Source organism: Panonychus citri, unplaced genomic scaffold (assembly GCF_014898815.1).
Source record: "Panonychus citri isolate SS breed McGregor unplaced genomic scaffold, ASM1489881v1 Contig00008, whole genome shotgun sequence".
Classification (NCBI taxonomy): Eukaryota; Metazoa; Arthropoda; class Arachnida; order Trombidiformes; family Tetranychidae; genus Panonychus; species Panonychus citri.
In genome coordinates, this window is record NW_026515413.1 from 63,969 (window position 1) to 80,604 (window position 16,636).

The 16,636-nt window shown below is 30.6% G+C and overlaps 6 protein-coding genes across 7 annotated transcripts; 2 read left to right on the forward strand and 4 right to left on the reverse strand.

Annotated features, from left to right (window-relative positions):
* Positions 1-733: 733 nt before the first annotated feature.
* On the reverse strand, positions 734-3,265 carry LOC128389426 (metalloendopeptidase OMA1, mitochondrial-like). 2 transcript variants are annotated; one of them, XM_053349022.1, is made up of 3 exons: positions 3,106-3,265; positions 2,318-2,547; positions 734-2,246 (listed from the first exon to the last, which is right to left on the reverse strand). In XM_053349022.1, the coding sequence occupies exons 2-3, from the start codon at positions 2,496-2,498 to the stop codon at positions 1,021-1,023; spliced, it is 1,407 nt and encodes a 468-aa protein (XP_053204997.1). In that variant the 5' UTR covers positions 2,499-2,547; positions 3,106-3,265; the 3' UTR covers positions 734-1,020. The 2 variants fall into 2 exon arrangements, with proteins under 2 accessions (XP_053204997.1, XP_053205006.1); XM_053349031.1 differs by lacking the exon at positions 3,106-3,265 and adding an exon at positions 2,917-3,035.
* A 1,815-nt stretch (positions 3,266-5,080) lies between these two features.
* LOC128389151 (motile sperm domain-containing protein 2-like) lies at positions 5,081-6,688 on the forward strand. The gene has a single exon (XM_053348685.1). It carries the CDS (start codon positions 5,666-5,668, stop codon positions 6,491-6,493), a length of 828 nt encoding a protein of 275 aa, XP_053204660.1. The 5' UTR covers positions 5,081-5,665; the 3' UTR covers positions 6,494-6,688.
* A 1,530-nt stretch (positions 6,689-8,218) lies between these two features.
* Positions 8,219-9,853, reverse strand: LOC128389223 (lysosomal protective protein-like). The gene has a single exon (XM_053348773.1). It carries the CDS (start codon positions 9,738-9,740, stop codon positions 8,346-8,348), a length of 1,395 nt encoding a protein of 464 aa, XP_053204748.1. The 5' UTR covers positions 9,741-9,853; the 3' UTR covers positions 8,219-8,345.
* A 284-nt stretch (positions 9,854-10,137) lies between these two features.
* Positions 10,138-11,678, reverse strand: LOC128389234 (uncharacterized). The gene is given in 3 exon segments (XM_053348781.1): positions 10,138-10,877; positions 10,880-11,157; positions 11,463-11,678. Coding segments are annotated over 3 exon segments (873 nt in total). The 5' UTR covers positions 11,516-11,678; the 3' UTR covers positions 10,138-10,335.
* A 1,578-nt stretch (positions 11,679-13,256) lies between these two features.
* LOC128389141 (mucin-2-like) lies at positions 13,257-15,053 on the reverse strand. Its single transcript, XM_053348676.1, has 5 exons — positions 14,826-15,053; positions 14,734-14,753; positions 14,557-14,640; positions 13,949-14,408; positions 13,257-13,748 (listed from the first exon to the last, which is right to left on the reverse strand). The coding sequence occupies exons 1-5, from the start codon at positions 14,869-14,871 to the stop codon at positions 13,546-13,548; spliced, it is 813 nt and encodes a 270-aa protein (XP_053204651.1). The 5' UTR covers positions 14,872-15,053; the 3' UTR covers positions 13,257-13,545.
* Positions 15,054-15,443: 390 nt separating this feature from the next.
* LOC128389167 (uncharacterized) lies at positions 15,444-16,455 on the forward strand. Its single transcript, XM_053348709.1, has 2 exons — positions 15,444-15,599; positions 15,688-16,455. Exons 1-2 carry the CDS (start codon positions 15,536-15,538, stop codon positions 16,278-16,280), a joined length of 657 nt encoding a protein of 218 aa, XP_053204684.1. The 5' UTR covers positions 15,444-15,535; the 3' UTR covers positions 16,281-16,455.
* The last annotated feature ends 181 nt before the right edge of the window (positions 16,456-16,636 follow it).

Genomic DNA, 16,636 nt, shown 5'->3' on the forward strand with positions numbered 1-16,636 from the left:
TAACAGATGATCTGCTCAATAGAATCCTCATTTTGTTGTATTATCGTATTTACGTTTGGGTTGGTCAGTTGATTGTTATTTTTATCAACATCATCTTCATCTTCATCCTCATCATGTTAACCGGTTTATTTTTGGCAATTGATGTGAAATCTTTTCCTTTATTAAAGGTTCCAACTACTATAGTGACCATTATTCATCTCAGGCCTCATTTTGGAAAAAGAAATTCTTATTTTTACCTCTTCTCCCTCTCTTTTTCTCTCTCTCTCTATCTGGATCATCACCTCCATCATCAACTTGACCAGTCCAAGCAGATGAATTGAACCTGGAAGAAGAGGTTCCAACAAAAAAGCATCTTGGACAAAGTACAATCGCTTTGATTGACTGACCATTGATTTTGTCAATGTTTTCATTTTTTTTCTGTCTCTCTTATGTTTATTTTGGATTGGATGAAGTTTATTGTGATTGTAATTTTCCCTTAACCATGATCACTATTATCCTGAACTATTATTGGAGCCAAAAGGTAATAACCTGTTGAAATCTCACTTATTGGCAAGAAGGAAATTGAATCAATTCTGGTTCACACAAGAACTAATTTTTTGTTATTGTTGAATCAAGAAAATGAGATGAAAACTTGATGTCCACTCGTAAACCTGTTGACCAAGTCAATTTTTCTGATGGTCAAGGTTTGATTAGTGTTTTTTTTTAAAGCCAAAATTAATGTGAACAAATCAAATAGTCGAGAGCAATCAACTGATGATTCTAATAATTTAATGTATCATTGGGAAAAAAAGGTACATCATAATTCATGATACAAAACATGATTCATTCATTTTAACATTTTGATTTCAAGTTGATTGTTGGTAAATAATATCAAAAGTTAAATTATATTGATTTTTGATAAAATTAACGGCCTTTTGATATTATTGACTGACAGTAATTGTTGAGATCTCAATTAGTTAAGGTGAGCATATAAACTATCATTAATGTTAATATTTATACATAAATCTATTTTAGATACGATCATGTTGCCGGTGGTTTAACTTGAAGGACAATTAAATTTTTCAACTTCTCTTGTTGCATTTTAGCTTCATAAGCTTTAACTTCATTTTCTAGGATGATTCTTGGATCGATGAAAGGTAATCGTGGACATTTACAGGAAGATCGTAACTTAATCGCTTCATCAATTTGGGATTCAAGGGATTCAGCTCTGGAATAATGAGCTGGATGAGTAGACAGAAATTCAACATTCTTTATGACATCAATTTCGGGAGGTAGTCCCAAGTCCATAGTCTCATACAAACCCATTCGTCTCCAGAAGGCAACAAACTCACGAACATCAAAACAAGCTTTTGCGGCCATTGTAAGGCCAACCTGATCGGCTTCTGATTCTATTTTACGATTATAAGGAAGTGTTAAAGTTAAATTTGTTATTTTTGCAAGAATATAATGAAAAGCGGCAGCCAGGAAATCTGAATATGGAAGAGCCCAAATCAGAGCGATACCGATCATCGCAATGAAATCGATCCACGAAGTGTAACTCAATAGTTCAGCAGCATGTCCACAAATAGAATGAGCCATTTCGTGAGCTAAAATAACACCTAATTGATCATCGTTTTGACAGATATTTAGAATACCGGAGAAAACAAAGATTTGTCCTGTTGGAGTAACGAAAGCATTTTTTATCTCCGGGGCATCGACAACGGTTACAGTCCAATTTTTGGTGAAAATTTGTTTAATATCTTGATTAGCATTTAAAATTCTCATGGCGACCCGTTCAATACGACGACAGATCGGATGATTGGCGGGAAATAATTTGTCTTTATAAACAGCTAATGAACTTTGAAATTCGATATCGGCTATCGATCCAAACTGATCTTCAGTGAAGAGGATGAACCGTTGCCGCTTTGTTACTGGAGTTTCTTGTATATGAGTTTGATAAAATGCGAAAGCTATGATTACAATGGCAGCGAAAATAAGGCCAATCTTTTCCGCGTTGGACATTAACCATTGTTTAATTAATTGCTTCTTATTGGGTGGTAAGGCACTGTACCATTTGCGTATAGATCGGCCCATAAGAATTGCCGCTAATTTACCAAGTGGTCGGAGTATAACCCAAACAATGGCAGGAACATGACGACTGGAGGTCGTACGAAAGTGTCTCAGGCCACAAGAGTTCCATTGATCAGCTTGTTTTCGTGATGATAGATTATTAAAATTACGATGAATGGAAATTGATTTATTTAAATCTGGATGAAGGAAAGAAAATTCAATGTAAACCCTTGATTATGTTGTGGTTTCTATCTTCATATCAACTTACTTTGGTAAATATTTAAATTTCTAGTTGGTAATCTATTGCTAATTGTAAACTTTGAGGTTAAATAACGGATTGATTGTTGATTGTTTCCTCTTAACAATTTAAGTGACAAGTGATTAGATTGGCAGAAAATTATCCGTTGTGAGGATAAGCTCTTGATCAATCGGGCCAAACTAAAAGCCATTTGGGAATAGTGAACATACTCATCGAGACGATTAATCCATCAATTGTTTCTAAATGATTAGAAAGAGGTACAAACAATTAGTTATTGATTAGATTAAAAAAAAGTTGAATCAACAACAGAGGAAAATTAAGATTAGAAAATCAGGTCACATTTAGAGGAAAAGAGATCGAGAGATGAACATGATTCATGTGATCTCTTATTCCATCATAATAAATATTGAGACCTCGAAATGATTAATAACCACAACATCAAAGTCCACTGAATCAGTTGATTGTCTCACTAATTGTAATTAATTTCACTAATGTTTGCCAACACATCAATACATTTGAAGACAACACTCAGTCACATTGTACTGTTTGTCAACCTAATTAATATCAAGTATTTTAAAAAGAACATGAAAATGTCAAATATAATTTACTCAGTAAACAGGAAGATCAAGATGAATCAATTAATCAACTGGATTAAATTGAAATTAATTAACTCCAAATAAAGTGTTGAAAATGAAAGGAAACCAAGGGAAAAATAAACAAAGTCAAATGAAAGATGAAACAAAATGAGTTTTCAATTAAAAGAAATACAATTAAAAATAAATTCCAACTAAACTTACCGTTAACTATCCCAAGTAATCAACCAGTAGACTTAATTAAAAACCGGTAATCAACTAATTAATGAAGATAATTAAAAATCAACGGAAAAAATAAAAAAAAATTTCATTTAAAAACGTAAACAAATAAGATGTTAGTCCAAAAGTATCAGATCTCGGATCGGATATTAATTCGGATCTTCAATCAATTTAACCAAAACAATTAAATTAATTTGATTCTGTTTATGAATACAAATGATTTTTAATTGAAAATAAGTAGACTAAAGACTCAATTAATAGATTATTAGTGATTTTATTAGACAATTTAACTGACTTTAATGGTTGAAGATGGAAATTGATTGGTTGAAAATTTTGAACAATTAAAATTCTGGTAACAAACAATTAACTTGATTGAAAAAGTTTAAATTGTTACGTTTTGATGATTTTTAAAATAAAATTTTCCAGGAAAAAGTAAAATAAAATCAATTGATTTTGTTGATAACTAATGAGAAAGATTTTTTTTCTCAATCAATTTGATTTAATCAACTGAATATCAATTTATTTAAATATTAGTACTTCCGGTAAGCAAACAATTATCAACAGTTTAATTCAATTGTTTTGTTAATCAATTCGTAAACATTGAAACAATCAAAAATTCAACCAATCAACAATATCAATCAAAAAGAATCAGTTTTAAGGTAAATATTTAATACAAGTAAATTAAGGTGTGATTGTTATTCATCATCAAATTTGGTTTCAATAACAATTACAATTAGCTGATTATTGAAATAAAATAACATTAATCAACCTGAATAACAATGATATTGGTCAAATATTCAGGAACAATTAAGTAAATTGTTTAATCATGATCGTGACAATGACAAAAATATGATCAACAATCAACACTTTCAATGTATAAAAAAAAGGTAATCAGATAGGAAATGAATGAAATTAGTTAATTTGATTACAGTTAATTCCCAATTAAACATGAGTATGACGTAAATCACTATCAAAATAATCTTAATTAAATCTAATCATCATTGAATTTGATTAACACAATCTTGATTTGATCTCTTTATTGGGAATTAAGATTGACCTTTATTGTCCACTACCAACAACAACAATAATTAAGGGTCAATCATAAGCTATTGAGGTCAACAATTAAGTGAAAGTTGATTTCCAAAAACAGATTATACAAAATACAAGGTTAATATGATTTAAATTGTTTTAGATAATCAACCGTTAATTAACTTAACATGATTCCGGTTTCTGGATGTGTAAGTGTTTTAAATTGTCTCAATTAAAATTTGTTATTAAACAATAATAATAATCAATAGGTGGGGTTTAATTATTATTCATCCGCCGGTCATGAACTGGATTAGATTTAATTTTGTTGAATTGTGATTGAGAAAAAAAAAGAGAAAAAAATTTCTACCAAAAATTGTGATTAACTAAATTACAATCAAATTGCTTGAAACAATTGCAACAACAACAACAATATGTTGACCTTAAGAAATTTGCTCACAATTAACTTAATTAACAATTTTCTTTTTCCTATCTAATTAGCTGATTCCCATAATGTCATGAAAATGAACATCTACTAATTAAAAGTAATCAACAATTACCATTTCTGACAACAATATAAACATTGTCATCACGAGTTAAATCATGTTAATTAAATGTAATCATTGTTAATCAATGAAATTAACTTGGTAATGGTCACTTCCTGGTCATTTACTTGCCATTTTCATCAATTGTCTAGGTTTTGATAATTTGGTTAACCTTGATTAAACAATCAAGTTCAATTGTTACAATATTAGTTGTGATTAAAGTTAATCATCCAATAATTATAATCATTGGACAACAATTAGATCAACTAGTGACCTGATGGGTGATGACGTTGTTACTTACAATTGATCATGATCTTCAATCAGATTAGTCCATTTAATATATATGATTATCATTACGAATTAAGGTAAAATTAATCAGTTGATCTTGTTGATTAGTAAATTGTTTCGAAAAGAGAATTAATATGTTTATAACAATTTCTATTCACCTTTCACCTGGACCTTTAACGAAACAGGACAAACACACACACACTGAATATCGTTATATTTATTTTCCGGTTTTCGGTTCCGCCTTCGGTTACCTTTACTCTCACTTTTTCTTATCATCTTCATCATCATAACAACCCCAAGTAGCCTCAACTGGACGCAAGTATCATCATCATCATCATCATCATCATCGTCGTCGTTTGAATGAAAACCGATAACGTTAACGAAAACCTCATCAATAACACAATAGCCTCAAGGTATTGGAAGTGATTCCAAGTGTAACAGTTAACCAGTAAACTTTTACTGGCTTAATCAGTTTGCAACCAGAAGCGAAAACTTAATCAGTGATTCGTTACAATTACCATCAACAACAATCAACTTGATTGTTAATATTTTCATCTATTTCCATTGTAAATCTGTGATCATAACTTTGTGAAAAAGTTTTCAATTTTCAAGTCTCTTCAATTTAGATAATTTAACCATCTCTTCAATTAGTGTTTTCAAACGTGATTAGTTTTCTACTAATCAATATGCCTGAACGTGATTACATTTGGCCATTAGAATCTATTGACAATGTTCGTCAAATGGTTCTTGATTATTACGAGACTGATGATAAAGATTCATATGATTCAACTGACCTCACTGAACTTATGGTGGACAATTGGTGGATCAAGCGATTCTTGATTCACAAGGGTGGAGATGAGGTTGAAGCATTTAACATGATAATTAATTGTCTCAAGTGGAGGAAAAAAATTGAGATTCGTTCAATTAAAGACAATCATTTTCCAGAGGAAATCTATCGTATTGGTGCTCTATTCAGCTATGGACGTGATCAAAATGGCTTCCCAACGGTTTATATTAGATTAAAGATGGTTAAACGATTAAAGGAAGTCTCTGATTTGGTTAAATTGTTCATCACTTATAATTTTTACAAAGTTGATGTCGAATCTCATGGACAAGGTTGGGGTTTAATCATTGATTTCAATGGAGCGGGTCTACAAAATACTGACCTCGATTTGGCTCGGATGGTTATCTTAGGTCTTAAAGCTTATTTTCCCTCCTCTCTTGAGTACGTGCTTTGTGTTGACTTCCCTTGGATTCTAAGAGCCTTTTGGAGGGTAATCAAAAGCTGGATTCCCGCTGATCGTAAATTCATGTTATCATTTACTTCGAGAAATCAATTAACATCATTTATCGATCAAGATTATTTACCACAATTTCTGGGTGGAAATTGTAAGAGACCAACTAATGAGGCTCCTTTTGGTTGTCCCAAATTTGTCGAGTATTGTGTCACCGAACTTGGTGTCTCAAAGGAATCAGCTGAAAAGGTTTTCGCTCAATATAAACCTTACCTTTGAAGAATCATAGAATTATTATTCTAATTGTTGTTGATCAATTAATTTATCCTCCTCTATTTAATATATTCAAATCTATTTAATGCTTATTATATTTAATGAATAATAATCTCCAAAGTATCATGTAATTGTAAAAAAAAAGAGTCACGATTAAACTAACCAAATCGACATCGATCTTGGTATTGCTTAAATCTTTTTTTGGATTAAGTTTTGTTGTAAATGGGCGATCACTCGTTAGAATAATCCTTTGTCCTCTACCTGAAAAGTGACCAGAAATTGACCTTGATCAAAGTTCATTCTTACTGAGCCAAAACAAAGTTCAGTTGTATTACATTCAGATGATTTTCATTAATCTTTTCAGTGACATCTCAACTCGATAATCCTGAGATGAGTGTTAATCCAAAAGCAGCTGAATGTCAAATGAATTAAATTAACTGACCAAAAAAGTTATAGTTTGTAAACAAACCATATAATTATTTTCTATTGGTCAGTATCTAAATCAATGTTCCTAATCACGGTGACATCGATCAGAATGTCACCAGTGAAGTGGAAGAGTCAGTCAGCTCGATTAATTGATTTTCATAGAAACCTGAAGATTAATTTTATTATTTGAAGAGAAAGGAAGTTTACTTGCTATTGTTTCGAGCGTTTTTTAACGATTACGGACATTTGTCTTAATACCTCGAAAATCAAAGGTCGACGAGATTTAATATATGGATACTCGAGAAATTTAAAGAGGCAAATATTTTGAATGGCCTGGATTTGTTTCGATTGAAATCAATGTAAATCAATTGGTTTACATAGAAAAGTGAACCTTGAGAAAAAAAAAGTGAATTTACTGGTGTCATGGCCGCTCTTTCTCTCTTTTTTCAATTAGTTTGAATATTTGGTAAGCTTTTAAAATGGATTCATTTATTTCAATGTTCAAGGGTCTACTTTAAAAATCTCGCACAAATCTGACCTTTGATTCTCGAGATATTGAGACAAACGTCCGTAATCGTTAAAAAAACGCCCAGCACAAACGAGTATCTGGTTACAAATTCAAGTGAAAGAAAGATAGAGGATGGAAAGGAGAGAAAGACAATAGAAAGCTCTTTACAACAATAAAGCTCATTTTTGGGCCAAAAAGAGACACATACCTTGAGTATCAGTCGCAACTCTAATGGCCATTCGGCCATAAAGATGACGAAGAAAAGAAAGAATATTTTCTAACCAGAACGATAGATGGCAGCATAAGTTAAAATTTCGTTGGAAATGATTTCAACTTTTTTCGTCCAATTTAAATTATTGTTTTAATAATAACTTTACGATCAACGAATATTGAATGGTACTTAAATGCTTTTGAATCTTGACCTCAGGGGAGGCTATGAAATCGTTTCTTATTACTTTTGTAACGCAAATCCCACTCCATCCCTTACAGTACAGTTGTCGAAAACGATAAATTTGAATTAATCAAAGCCTTCCCTTAGGTTCCTGTTGAAGCTTAATAACTTATTTTTTATTATCAATTGAGTTCCAAAGAGAGTTTTAAAATGACCTTTTAATGTATTCTATGAGGAATGACTGAAATTCGAAAAGTTAAGCTTCTATTCATCCCTCTTTTGGTTTAATTCTGGTTAGTTCACTGGTCAAGTTCCACTCTTCATGACTTTTCGTTCTTAAGATACTGTCTTTTTCTATTGATAGGAACCTTTGGTGTATGAAGTTAAAAAGTGGATAGAAACGCTCTGTATAAATATGAATTAGTAAAGTTTATTAGAATTCACAAGAGGAGGAAAAGTCGTATGAACGTATCAATAGACGAATCGAAAAGTAACTTTATCCAAAGATGCCTAATCAATAAATGTTTATCAATTTAGGCTAAACTTTTGTTGGATAAAAATCTTTCAATCATGTAAAGAGCAGCGGCAGGTCGATATTCGGGTACAGTGTGACCTGATCCTCTAACGGTTGCATATGAAAATCCTTCATAATTTTTCACGAACCCAGCGACTTGGTTATCAACATACCAAGGTTTATATTTACCGATTTGTTTGAATCCAAGTTGATCTGAAAACCATTGATCACCCAAGAAATCACAGACCATGTCAGTGTCACCATTGTAAATTAGTCCTCGTTTACCTGCTTTGATTGAAGCGATAACTTGTTTCTTCAGCGATGGATATTGAGTTTCATAATTATTCGTAACATTGAGCGAAAAAAAAGTCCAATCAGTTAAGTTTTTCGGAATTTTAAGAGCATCTCTAACATCAGATCGTGATAAGTAATTATTTAAATCTTCTTTATCGAAACATGGAAATGATAAGGTTTTGATCTCTGAATTTTTGTAGAAAATTGCTCTTATTATGTTGTGCACTAAGTGCCAGCTTTCAAGAGATTCTGCTCTGAGACTTTGAATTTCACTTGAATAATTCAATTCTTCAGTAGCGCAATCGTCATAGATAGCGTAAGAATTAAGACCAATGCTGATGATGAAATCATTTGCATCATTAACGACCTCGATGCACTTGATATCAGTGTTGTTGGCAAAGTTACACGAATCGGGTGACTCGTTTCCGTTTTTACAGCAAAAGGAAACGATTTTACTCCATGTTTGGGTGTCTATGAACCCATGATAGTAGGCGAATCGTACAATCGAGTTACCAAGAAGATATTGATCCAGGTAACCGTTTCCAATGGCGAAACCGACATAGTTAATATCAGGCTCTTCAAGAAGACGAACCGATAAAGTAGGGATGTAAACTCCAGCGTAACTTTCACCAGCTAAATAGAAACTATGATTTTCGAATGCTTGAAACTTATTGAACCAAGATTTCATCGCGAGTAAAGTATCAAGTGAAGTAGAATCGTCGCTATGAGAATAATTACCAGAATCACTATAAGAATAACCAACACCAGAAGGAGATTCAAGGAAGATAACATTCGCTACCTTATTCCATGCGTAAGGATTTCGATCCAAACTGGAATTTCCATTCAATTGGAATGGGCCTTGTTCAGTGAAAAATCCGAGCAGTGAACTAGAGCCTGGTCCACCGTTTAGCCAAAGTAAAAGCGGATCTTTAGCTGGGTCATTTTCCGACTCGACGAATACATAATGTAAATGAGTTCCTGGACTAGCATCAAGGTAACCCGAGTACATTTTAAAATCCAAAGGACCAGAAAGTCCTGGTAAACTGGTCACTTGATCATCAGAATAAGCTTGACCAGAGAAAATGAATGAACAAAAAAATAACAAAGTTAAAAAGAACATGATAATAATTAGTTAAGACACTATTTCAATCAAATATTAACAATGCGATCAAAAAAAGAAACTTATTTTACACCTAATCAATAAATTCTCAATGTTCATTCAGAAACAAACAATTATAATTTACAATCTCTCAATTGTTTCTACCTCTCATTCATTTTTCCAGAGATAACTTAACGAGTGCATCAACAATTAAAACATAAACAGAATTAACAACAAAGAGTAAGGAGTTATTATTACTCTTTGATTAACAATCTTATCGATTCTAATCCAGTTCAAGTTGAGTATTGTTTAGCTTGACAGAGTTTTTAATTGTTGCCAAACTTTTGAGCTTTGATTTCATTTGATCGTATTGAGGCTTTCATTAGAAATTAAGAATCGAAATATTGTTTATTCAATGTTATTTTTTAATTATCTCATTAGAAAAACTTTTTAATTGTTACAATTAATGATTTTTAGCTAAGATACACAGTATCTAAAGGACAAGAGTTTCACATCTTTTTCATTTTCAATTAAAAGAGTAAATTATTTACATTTATCATGATTAATGATTTGGTCAACTACTAATATTAATAGTTATGTAAGTAATTGAATATTATCATTGAGCAATTTGTTTCTTCAGGTGTGTCAGCATTTTCTCAGCAACTTTATCCTTGATATTGTTCAATTTAGCATAATCCATTAGACTAGGAACCTCTGATAGTTCAGTTTTGGAAAGAGTTTCAATTTCACCACCAAGGTACGTAGGTAAATTATCCTTGTCAATCATTGAATTTAAGGTCGGCTGGTCAATGAAGATCATTTTTGACCAAAGATATTTAGGGAAAAAGTATTTGATTACCTGAAGAATCATTTTAAAGCTGAAATTCATATCAAGAAATGCGATATACTCAGTACTGGGTGGATATTTTTTGGTGAAAATTTCGAGTACTTCTTTGAGAAGGCCAATGTCCACTTGAGCTTGTCTACAGTCAAAAATGACACCAACTTTTTTATTGGTCGATAAAACTTTATTTCGAACTATTTCAGCCACCAATAGGAAATTCTTAACAATCAAAGAATTAATCTCTTTGAATCCTGGTGAAACAGCCAATCTAATGAAAACCAAAGGATGACCAGAGCGATCGAAACCTTTGCTACAAACAATCCCGTTTGATAAAGTTCTCGTGGAAAATCAGTCATCTTCAGATCTAGAACTTTGTTTTCTCGCCGATAACAACAGTGACGTTTAAGTGCTTCAAAGGAAGAGTCGACTCTCCAATCATTCGCCTCAAGGAACAGTGTAACACCAATATCGCCGCTTTTAAGCGTTTCAACGTCTCTCGAGTCAAAATAATCCGGATCTTCGTTTATCATATTCAAACACAACTGCTTAAGCTCTTCAATCTTGAACCTCTTTCTTTCCTCTTCCGTTTCAGATCTAAAATGATGAAATTATTCAGAAACAAAAAAAGGACCATGAAAAAAGTTGCAAAGTCTCAAAGTATCTACATTGTCCATCCAATAATATCAATAAAGTTTTCTTTTGATCAGTTGATTTAAACGATTATCAATTTTATATGTTGAATAGAAAACAATTTATCAAAAGTGATGCAATTTTGGTTACTATTTATAACTCAAAATGATGAGAGAAAAAAAGTAAACAAAGAAATCAGCTGATCGAGAAACTTCAATGGTAACTGGACATAATTGTTATGATTAATAAATTGGTTCATAAAAACTTACCTCATTATCTCATTTCCATTGTCAGTAAAAACAGAGTTAATTAGTAGGCTCATTATGATGAGAATCAATGAAATACAATAATCGAAACAATTTAAAATCAATGTAAAGTTGATTAATTGAAAAACTTTGAAAACTTTTTTTTTCCAAACACAAAGGTATTGATGTGAACGCGACGAGGTGAAGTGTTCAAGTGATCCAACAATGATTAAGATTATGGTTTTATCCTATTATATTGCAGTGGATCAAGAGGATGATTAAGATGATGATAATGATGTCCGGGGAATTTTCAATTCTGGCTGAACAAGTTTACGGCAACAACAATTAACCTTAATTTAGGTATAAAAAAGTGAGAAGGCTGCAAAGTCAGTAAGATAGGAAAGTGCACTGCCTCCGGCAATTAGTAAATTGTTTACTCACTTCCAATTGATAATATTAAGCAATATCAATACTCATAATCTACAGATAAACGGAGTGTAAGAAACGATATCGATTAATCAGTTTACTGATTGTTAACTAATGACGTCTATCGATTTGTTTTCGTTGGTACAACCATTCAGTTAATCAAATTATCCTTGAATTAATTGAGAAAATTTAACCGTTGATTAACTGATTATGATCATTAGTTATTCATCTCTCTATTAATCCATATAAATTCAAGGGCATCAATTGGAAATCCAACTTTTGGGACAATTTATTTTTGGGTTTTTCATTAACATTTCAACTTACAACTTAATTTAAGATTAACAGACAATTAGATAACTGGATTTAATTTAGAAAGGTTAATAAATTAAAGTGAATCAAATTTTCTTAACCATTAAGAGGGACAATTAAGTGACTCATTTATTATTATATCATTGTGATAGAAGTTACTTGTAACCTTGATTGTTGGGAATTAAATTTTTCCAACGAATTAAATTAGATAACAAAGTTATTCAATCTAACGAAATTAATGGCTCAGTAATTCTGTCTAATTGTGATTGGAAAATAACTATGATTAACTTTAGGGATTTTCCGAATCAATTAAATTCACTATTCTTGTTTCCCTAAATTGTAACAATCAGAAAAGTTGATCATTAATTTTATTTTCCATCAACTTGTTGGTCAATCAACTTTTTCCACAATTAACATTGAAGTTTCATATTTCTTTTCCGTTAACAGTCAATGATTTAAATTTAATTGTCCAAAGTGAACTTTTATTTACAATTATCTATTAATCATTCACGACAATTAGTTATTGATAATATTACTTTTTAAACTTCAGGTTAATCAACTGATTTGGTTAATGAATGAAAGACTTTAATTGTTATTAACCAATAACAAGTTAACATTGATCAATGTTTTAATTTGATTAAGTTTCCTTTTCTAATATTAAATATAATAGTTAATTTGTTAACAATTGTAGTATAAATATAGCAAATCATTGGATTTTAATTATCTATTGATTATCCTTTTAATTACCACTGGTCGATTAACCATTGATCATGAGCTGAATAAATGATTTAATTATAATTAAAACATAATTATTAAGTATTGAAGGACTTAATGTTTACTCACATAATCAAATTGTTTACAAATAAAATTAACCTTGAAAGTGCAAAGTTAATTACTAGATCAGTCTAATGAAATTGAATCTAATCAGAGTATTGTGGCTAATCAATACATAATATAAATAAATCAGCAATTAATCAAGAAATGATTTAAATTGTTTCTTAATGGTAATTATGATGTTATCACTTTTTAAACTAATTAAAAAAGTGATATAAAATTATTAATAAGTTTTTGTTGTTGTTGTTGTTTACAAACAAGAAAAATCATATTGATTAATCAACTAATTATGTTAATTGTCTCAAATATGATCGATAATTTTTAATTTAGTCTAATTTTTGATATGTTCTTAATTGTTTCATATTCTAGGAAAACAATTAGCATTATTATTATTGTTAGAAAATAATCATATAACTTGAATCATTAATTGTAAACTTGAAAAGCTAAACGTTCAAGTAAATAAATGATTAGTTAATTACGGTAGTGTATTAATATTTAACCCCTTGATTTAAATGGCCGTTGATTACCGTTAACTTGGTTATTTAGAGAACCGATTTTTATAGTTGATCGGAAAATTTTTATTCTTGTCAACTGATTTTATTGGTTTGAAATCTTCGTCGTCATCATGATCGATTTCAGGTCCAAATCCACCGAAGCCACGCCATTTATTTGGATTATCCGTAACAAGATTATTTGGCTCATCCAGAGGTGAATCCTGGTCCGTAGGTACTGAATCTGGTTCTGGTTTATCGGGTTCGAAAAAAGGTACGATCAGGTTGATTTTTCTCGAAATTTAAGCCTAAAAATTATATTATTATTCATCATGAATCTTCAAGAGTTTGAATTTCTTTCGTCACCAGTTAAAGTTCCAGAATTCAATAAAACTCGTGATGAAGATGATTCATCTGAAAATGAGTCTTAATAGTTAAAAGTTCCCTCACCTGATGGAGGATTTTCTATCTGAATATCTTTGAATTTGTTACTGAATTTTCTTGAAGGCCAAACATTTGGTACATCTTCATATCTTGTTATCAATGTATTGGGAGCTTCTGTAATGAATGAAGGTTGTGTCGTTGTTTCAAGAGTTGAGGCCATAGTTGTTGCCGTTTCGGTTGTGATTGAGATGAAAGTTGGTTCTGGGGTAGCAGTAGTAGTCGTAGTTGGCACTGTAATGGTGGTCGATGTTGTTGTCGCTTCAGTCTTGGTGGTGGTTTGCGGTGTAGTGACTGAGTTATTCATTAGCTCGGTTGTCATTATTATTAATGTTGTTGTTATCGTCTCTGTGGTTGGTTGAACTGTTGTCGACCCAGTGGTTGGTAGTTCAGTTGTTGAATTTACTTCGATTGTTGTGTTGTTACTTTTAGAGGAATCGTCCAACCCAGTTTTCGTTGAATTTGATGCCTAACAATCAACATCGTCATTTATTAATACATTAGATCAAATCGATTTTCACATTAAAAATAAGAACTCTCAATCTTTACTTGACCTTATCCCATAAATATAATGCTATTGATAAATAATCTACTAATTGTAATTGAATTATATTCACCTTTGACATAATTTTTGTCGTCACTCGAAATGACGGATATGTATGGCAAAATCCCATGAAGTTCCAAGGCCAAAAGTCGTAACACTGAACGGCAAAGTTGAAGAGCAACATTTAGGTACAAAAAAAAAGATTAATCAGTCTGACAATTAACTAATTGTAGTATTGTTATTTACTTACATCAAAAAACATTCCATAAACTGATCATTAATAAACAGATTGGTTGAGAAAAACATTGATTATCTTGAACAATTAATTGTAATCAAACTTACCTGATGTTAATTGTATTAGAAATACACAAATTACTATCAACCTCATATCGATATTTAAATTGTAAAGGCAAATGGACACAAATTAAATGAACTAACCAATAAATTAACTGTTAATTTGTGAAAAAATAATTGTATCTACGAGCTAATTACCAAAATCAATCAGCATCATTAATGATAACAATTAAACTGTATAAACAACCAATTGATCAAACAGTTAACCATTTGATTAAACAACAATTTAAATTGTTTTTAAACAACATGATCTTATCTTTAATTGAACTTTTAATAAATTGGTAGACATTTAATAACCTAATCAATGAACAATCAATGGTTAATCAACTAGAATGTCCACCCAATTGTAATTAATTATAAATTTATGATCAAAAATGGCAATCAAATTGTTGATTTCCAGTTATAATATAATTAATAGTAAAATTGATAATATTAATTATTAAAAAATTAACATGGAAAATTTTTGCAACTGTTTTGATTGTATGAACTCTAGTGATTTAATTAATCACAATTAACTGCATATGTTGTATAATGTAGTCAGATAATCCAGATTTTTATCCATCACAATTAACTAATCACTAAATTTTACTGAGCACAATTTATTTAGCTTATCAACTGAGTATAATAAAAAGATTGAGAAAATAATAAAAGTCAGTCAGTGTTTAGCTTAATTGTCCAGTGGTATCTTAATTGTAACAATGTACTTCAAGTGTCTTATTTTGATGACAATCAGTCAAATCATTTCTGGTGCTATTATAACAGGTAATTAACTATTAATTAGATTATTTGTTTATTTGTTAACTGTTGTTAATCAACATAAACTTAATTTGTCTCGAATTTTTTTTTCCAGGTAAACGTAAGTCAATATTTTCTGGAACAGAATTAAAACAATTCTGTGAAACAATTAAAAGCGACCTTAGCACCGGAACCAAGCCAGATGAAGCAATTAATCAAATTGTCAAACAATTTGAGCCTAAACTGACCAGTGATGATGATGGGTCAAGATTATCCAAGTTCAAAGGGATACTTGAAGCCTTTAAGAATATTGTTGTATTGATTGATCAGGAATCATTGAAAAACTTATCAACCAGGAAACAGGAAGCAGAAATGAATGATAATAATAATGATAACCCTAATGATTTAGTTGATAATGAGGATAAACCAGTTGATAACAATCAAGTTGATGTCATTGATTCAGGTGATGAAATTACACTGGACCCTGAAGAAGGAGGTTCTGATAATTATAATGAAATTGATAATGAATTTAACTCAGATGAAGGAGATTATGATGTTTGTGAGCTAATCAATTATCCTGATTATATTGATTTAGATGAAATTGATAGTGATTTAATTGGTTATGATTATGATAGCTATGAATATGAATATGATTTTGAACCATTCGGCTTACGATTTAATCTGCGACTTTCAATATCAGCTGATTAACTAATTGTTAAATCCAAAAAAAAACAACCTCAATGATTGAAATCAAATTATAAACACTTTTATGTTAATTGTTGTTATATTAATATATTAATTGGATAACCATAAATTGTAATCAACTGATTGAATTTAAATTGTATTGTGAAAATAAAATTTTCAATAAAACTTAATTTTTTTTCATTAATCAACTGATTCATTTCATTTCTTACATAATTAGTCTTATTTTTATGCTTTTTTTCATGGCAACAATTTGGTTGATTGTTGACAATTAAAAAGGTGCAATAGTCATATGGTTAATCTCATAATCTTTGTGAACACAATTAAAAAAATCATGGGTTAATTAATCAATTAACACAAGT

Bases quoted from the DNA above. Each gene is read 5' to 3' on its own strand.
- LOC128389426 (XM_053349022.1), bottom strand. From the start codon at position 2,498: ATGGCTTTTAGTTTGGCCCGATTGATCAAGAGCTTATCCTCACAACGG. The intron at 2,247-2,317 runs GTAAGTTGATAT...TCCTTCATCCAG, and splicing joins AAATTTAAATATTTACCAAA to ATTTAAATAAATCAATTTCC.
- LOC128389151 (XM_053348685.1), top strand. From the start codon at position 5,666: ATGCCTGAACGTGATTACATTTGGCCATTAGAATCTATTGACAATGTT.
- LOC128389223 (XM_053348773.1), bottom strand. From the start codon at position 9,740: ATGTTCTTTTTAACTTTGTTATTTTTTTGTTCATTCATTTTCTCTGGT.
- LOC128389141 (XM_053348676.1), bottom strand. From the start codon at position 14,871: ATGAGGTTGATAGTAATTTGTGTATTTCTAATACAATTAACATCAG. The intron at 14,641-14,733 runs GTAAGTAAATAA...TTTGCCGTTCAG, and splicing joins TTTATGGAATGTTTTTTGAT to TGTTACGACTTTTGGCCTTG. The intron at 14,409-14,556 runs GTGAATATAATT...GTTGATTGTTAG, and splicing joins CGACAAAAATTATGTCAAAG to GCATCAAATTCAACGAAAAC.
- LOC128389167 (XM_053348709.1), top strand. From the start codon at position 15,536: ATGTACTTCAAGTGTCTTATTTTGATGACAATCAGTCAAATCATTTCT. The intron at 15,600-15,687 runs GTAATTAACTAT...TTTTTTTTCCAG, and splicing joins TTCTGGTGCTATTATAACAG to GTAAACGTAAGTCAATATTT.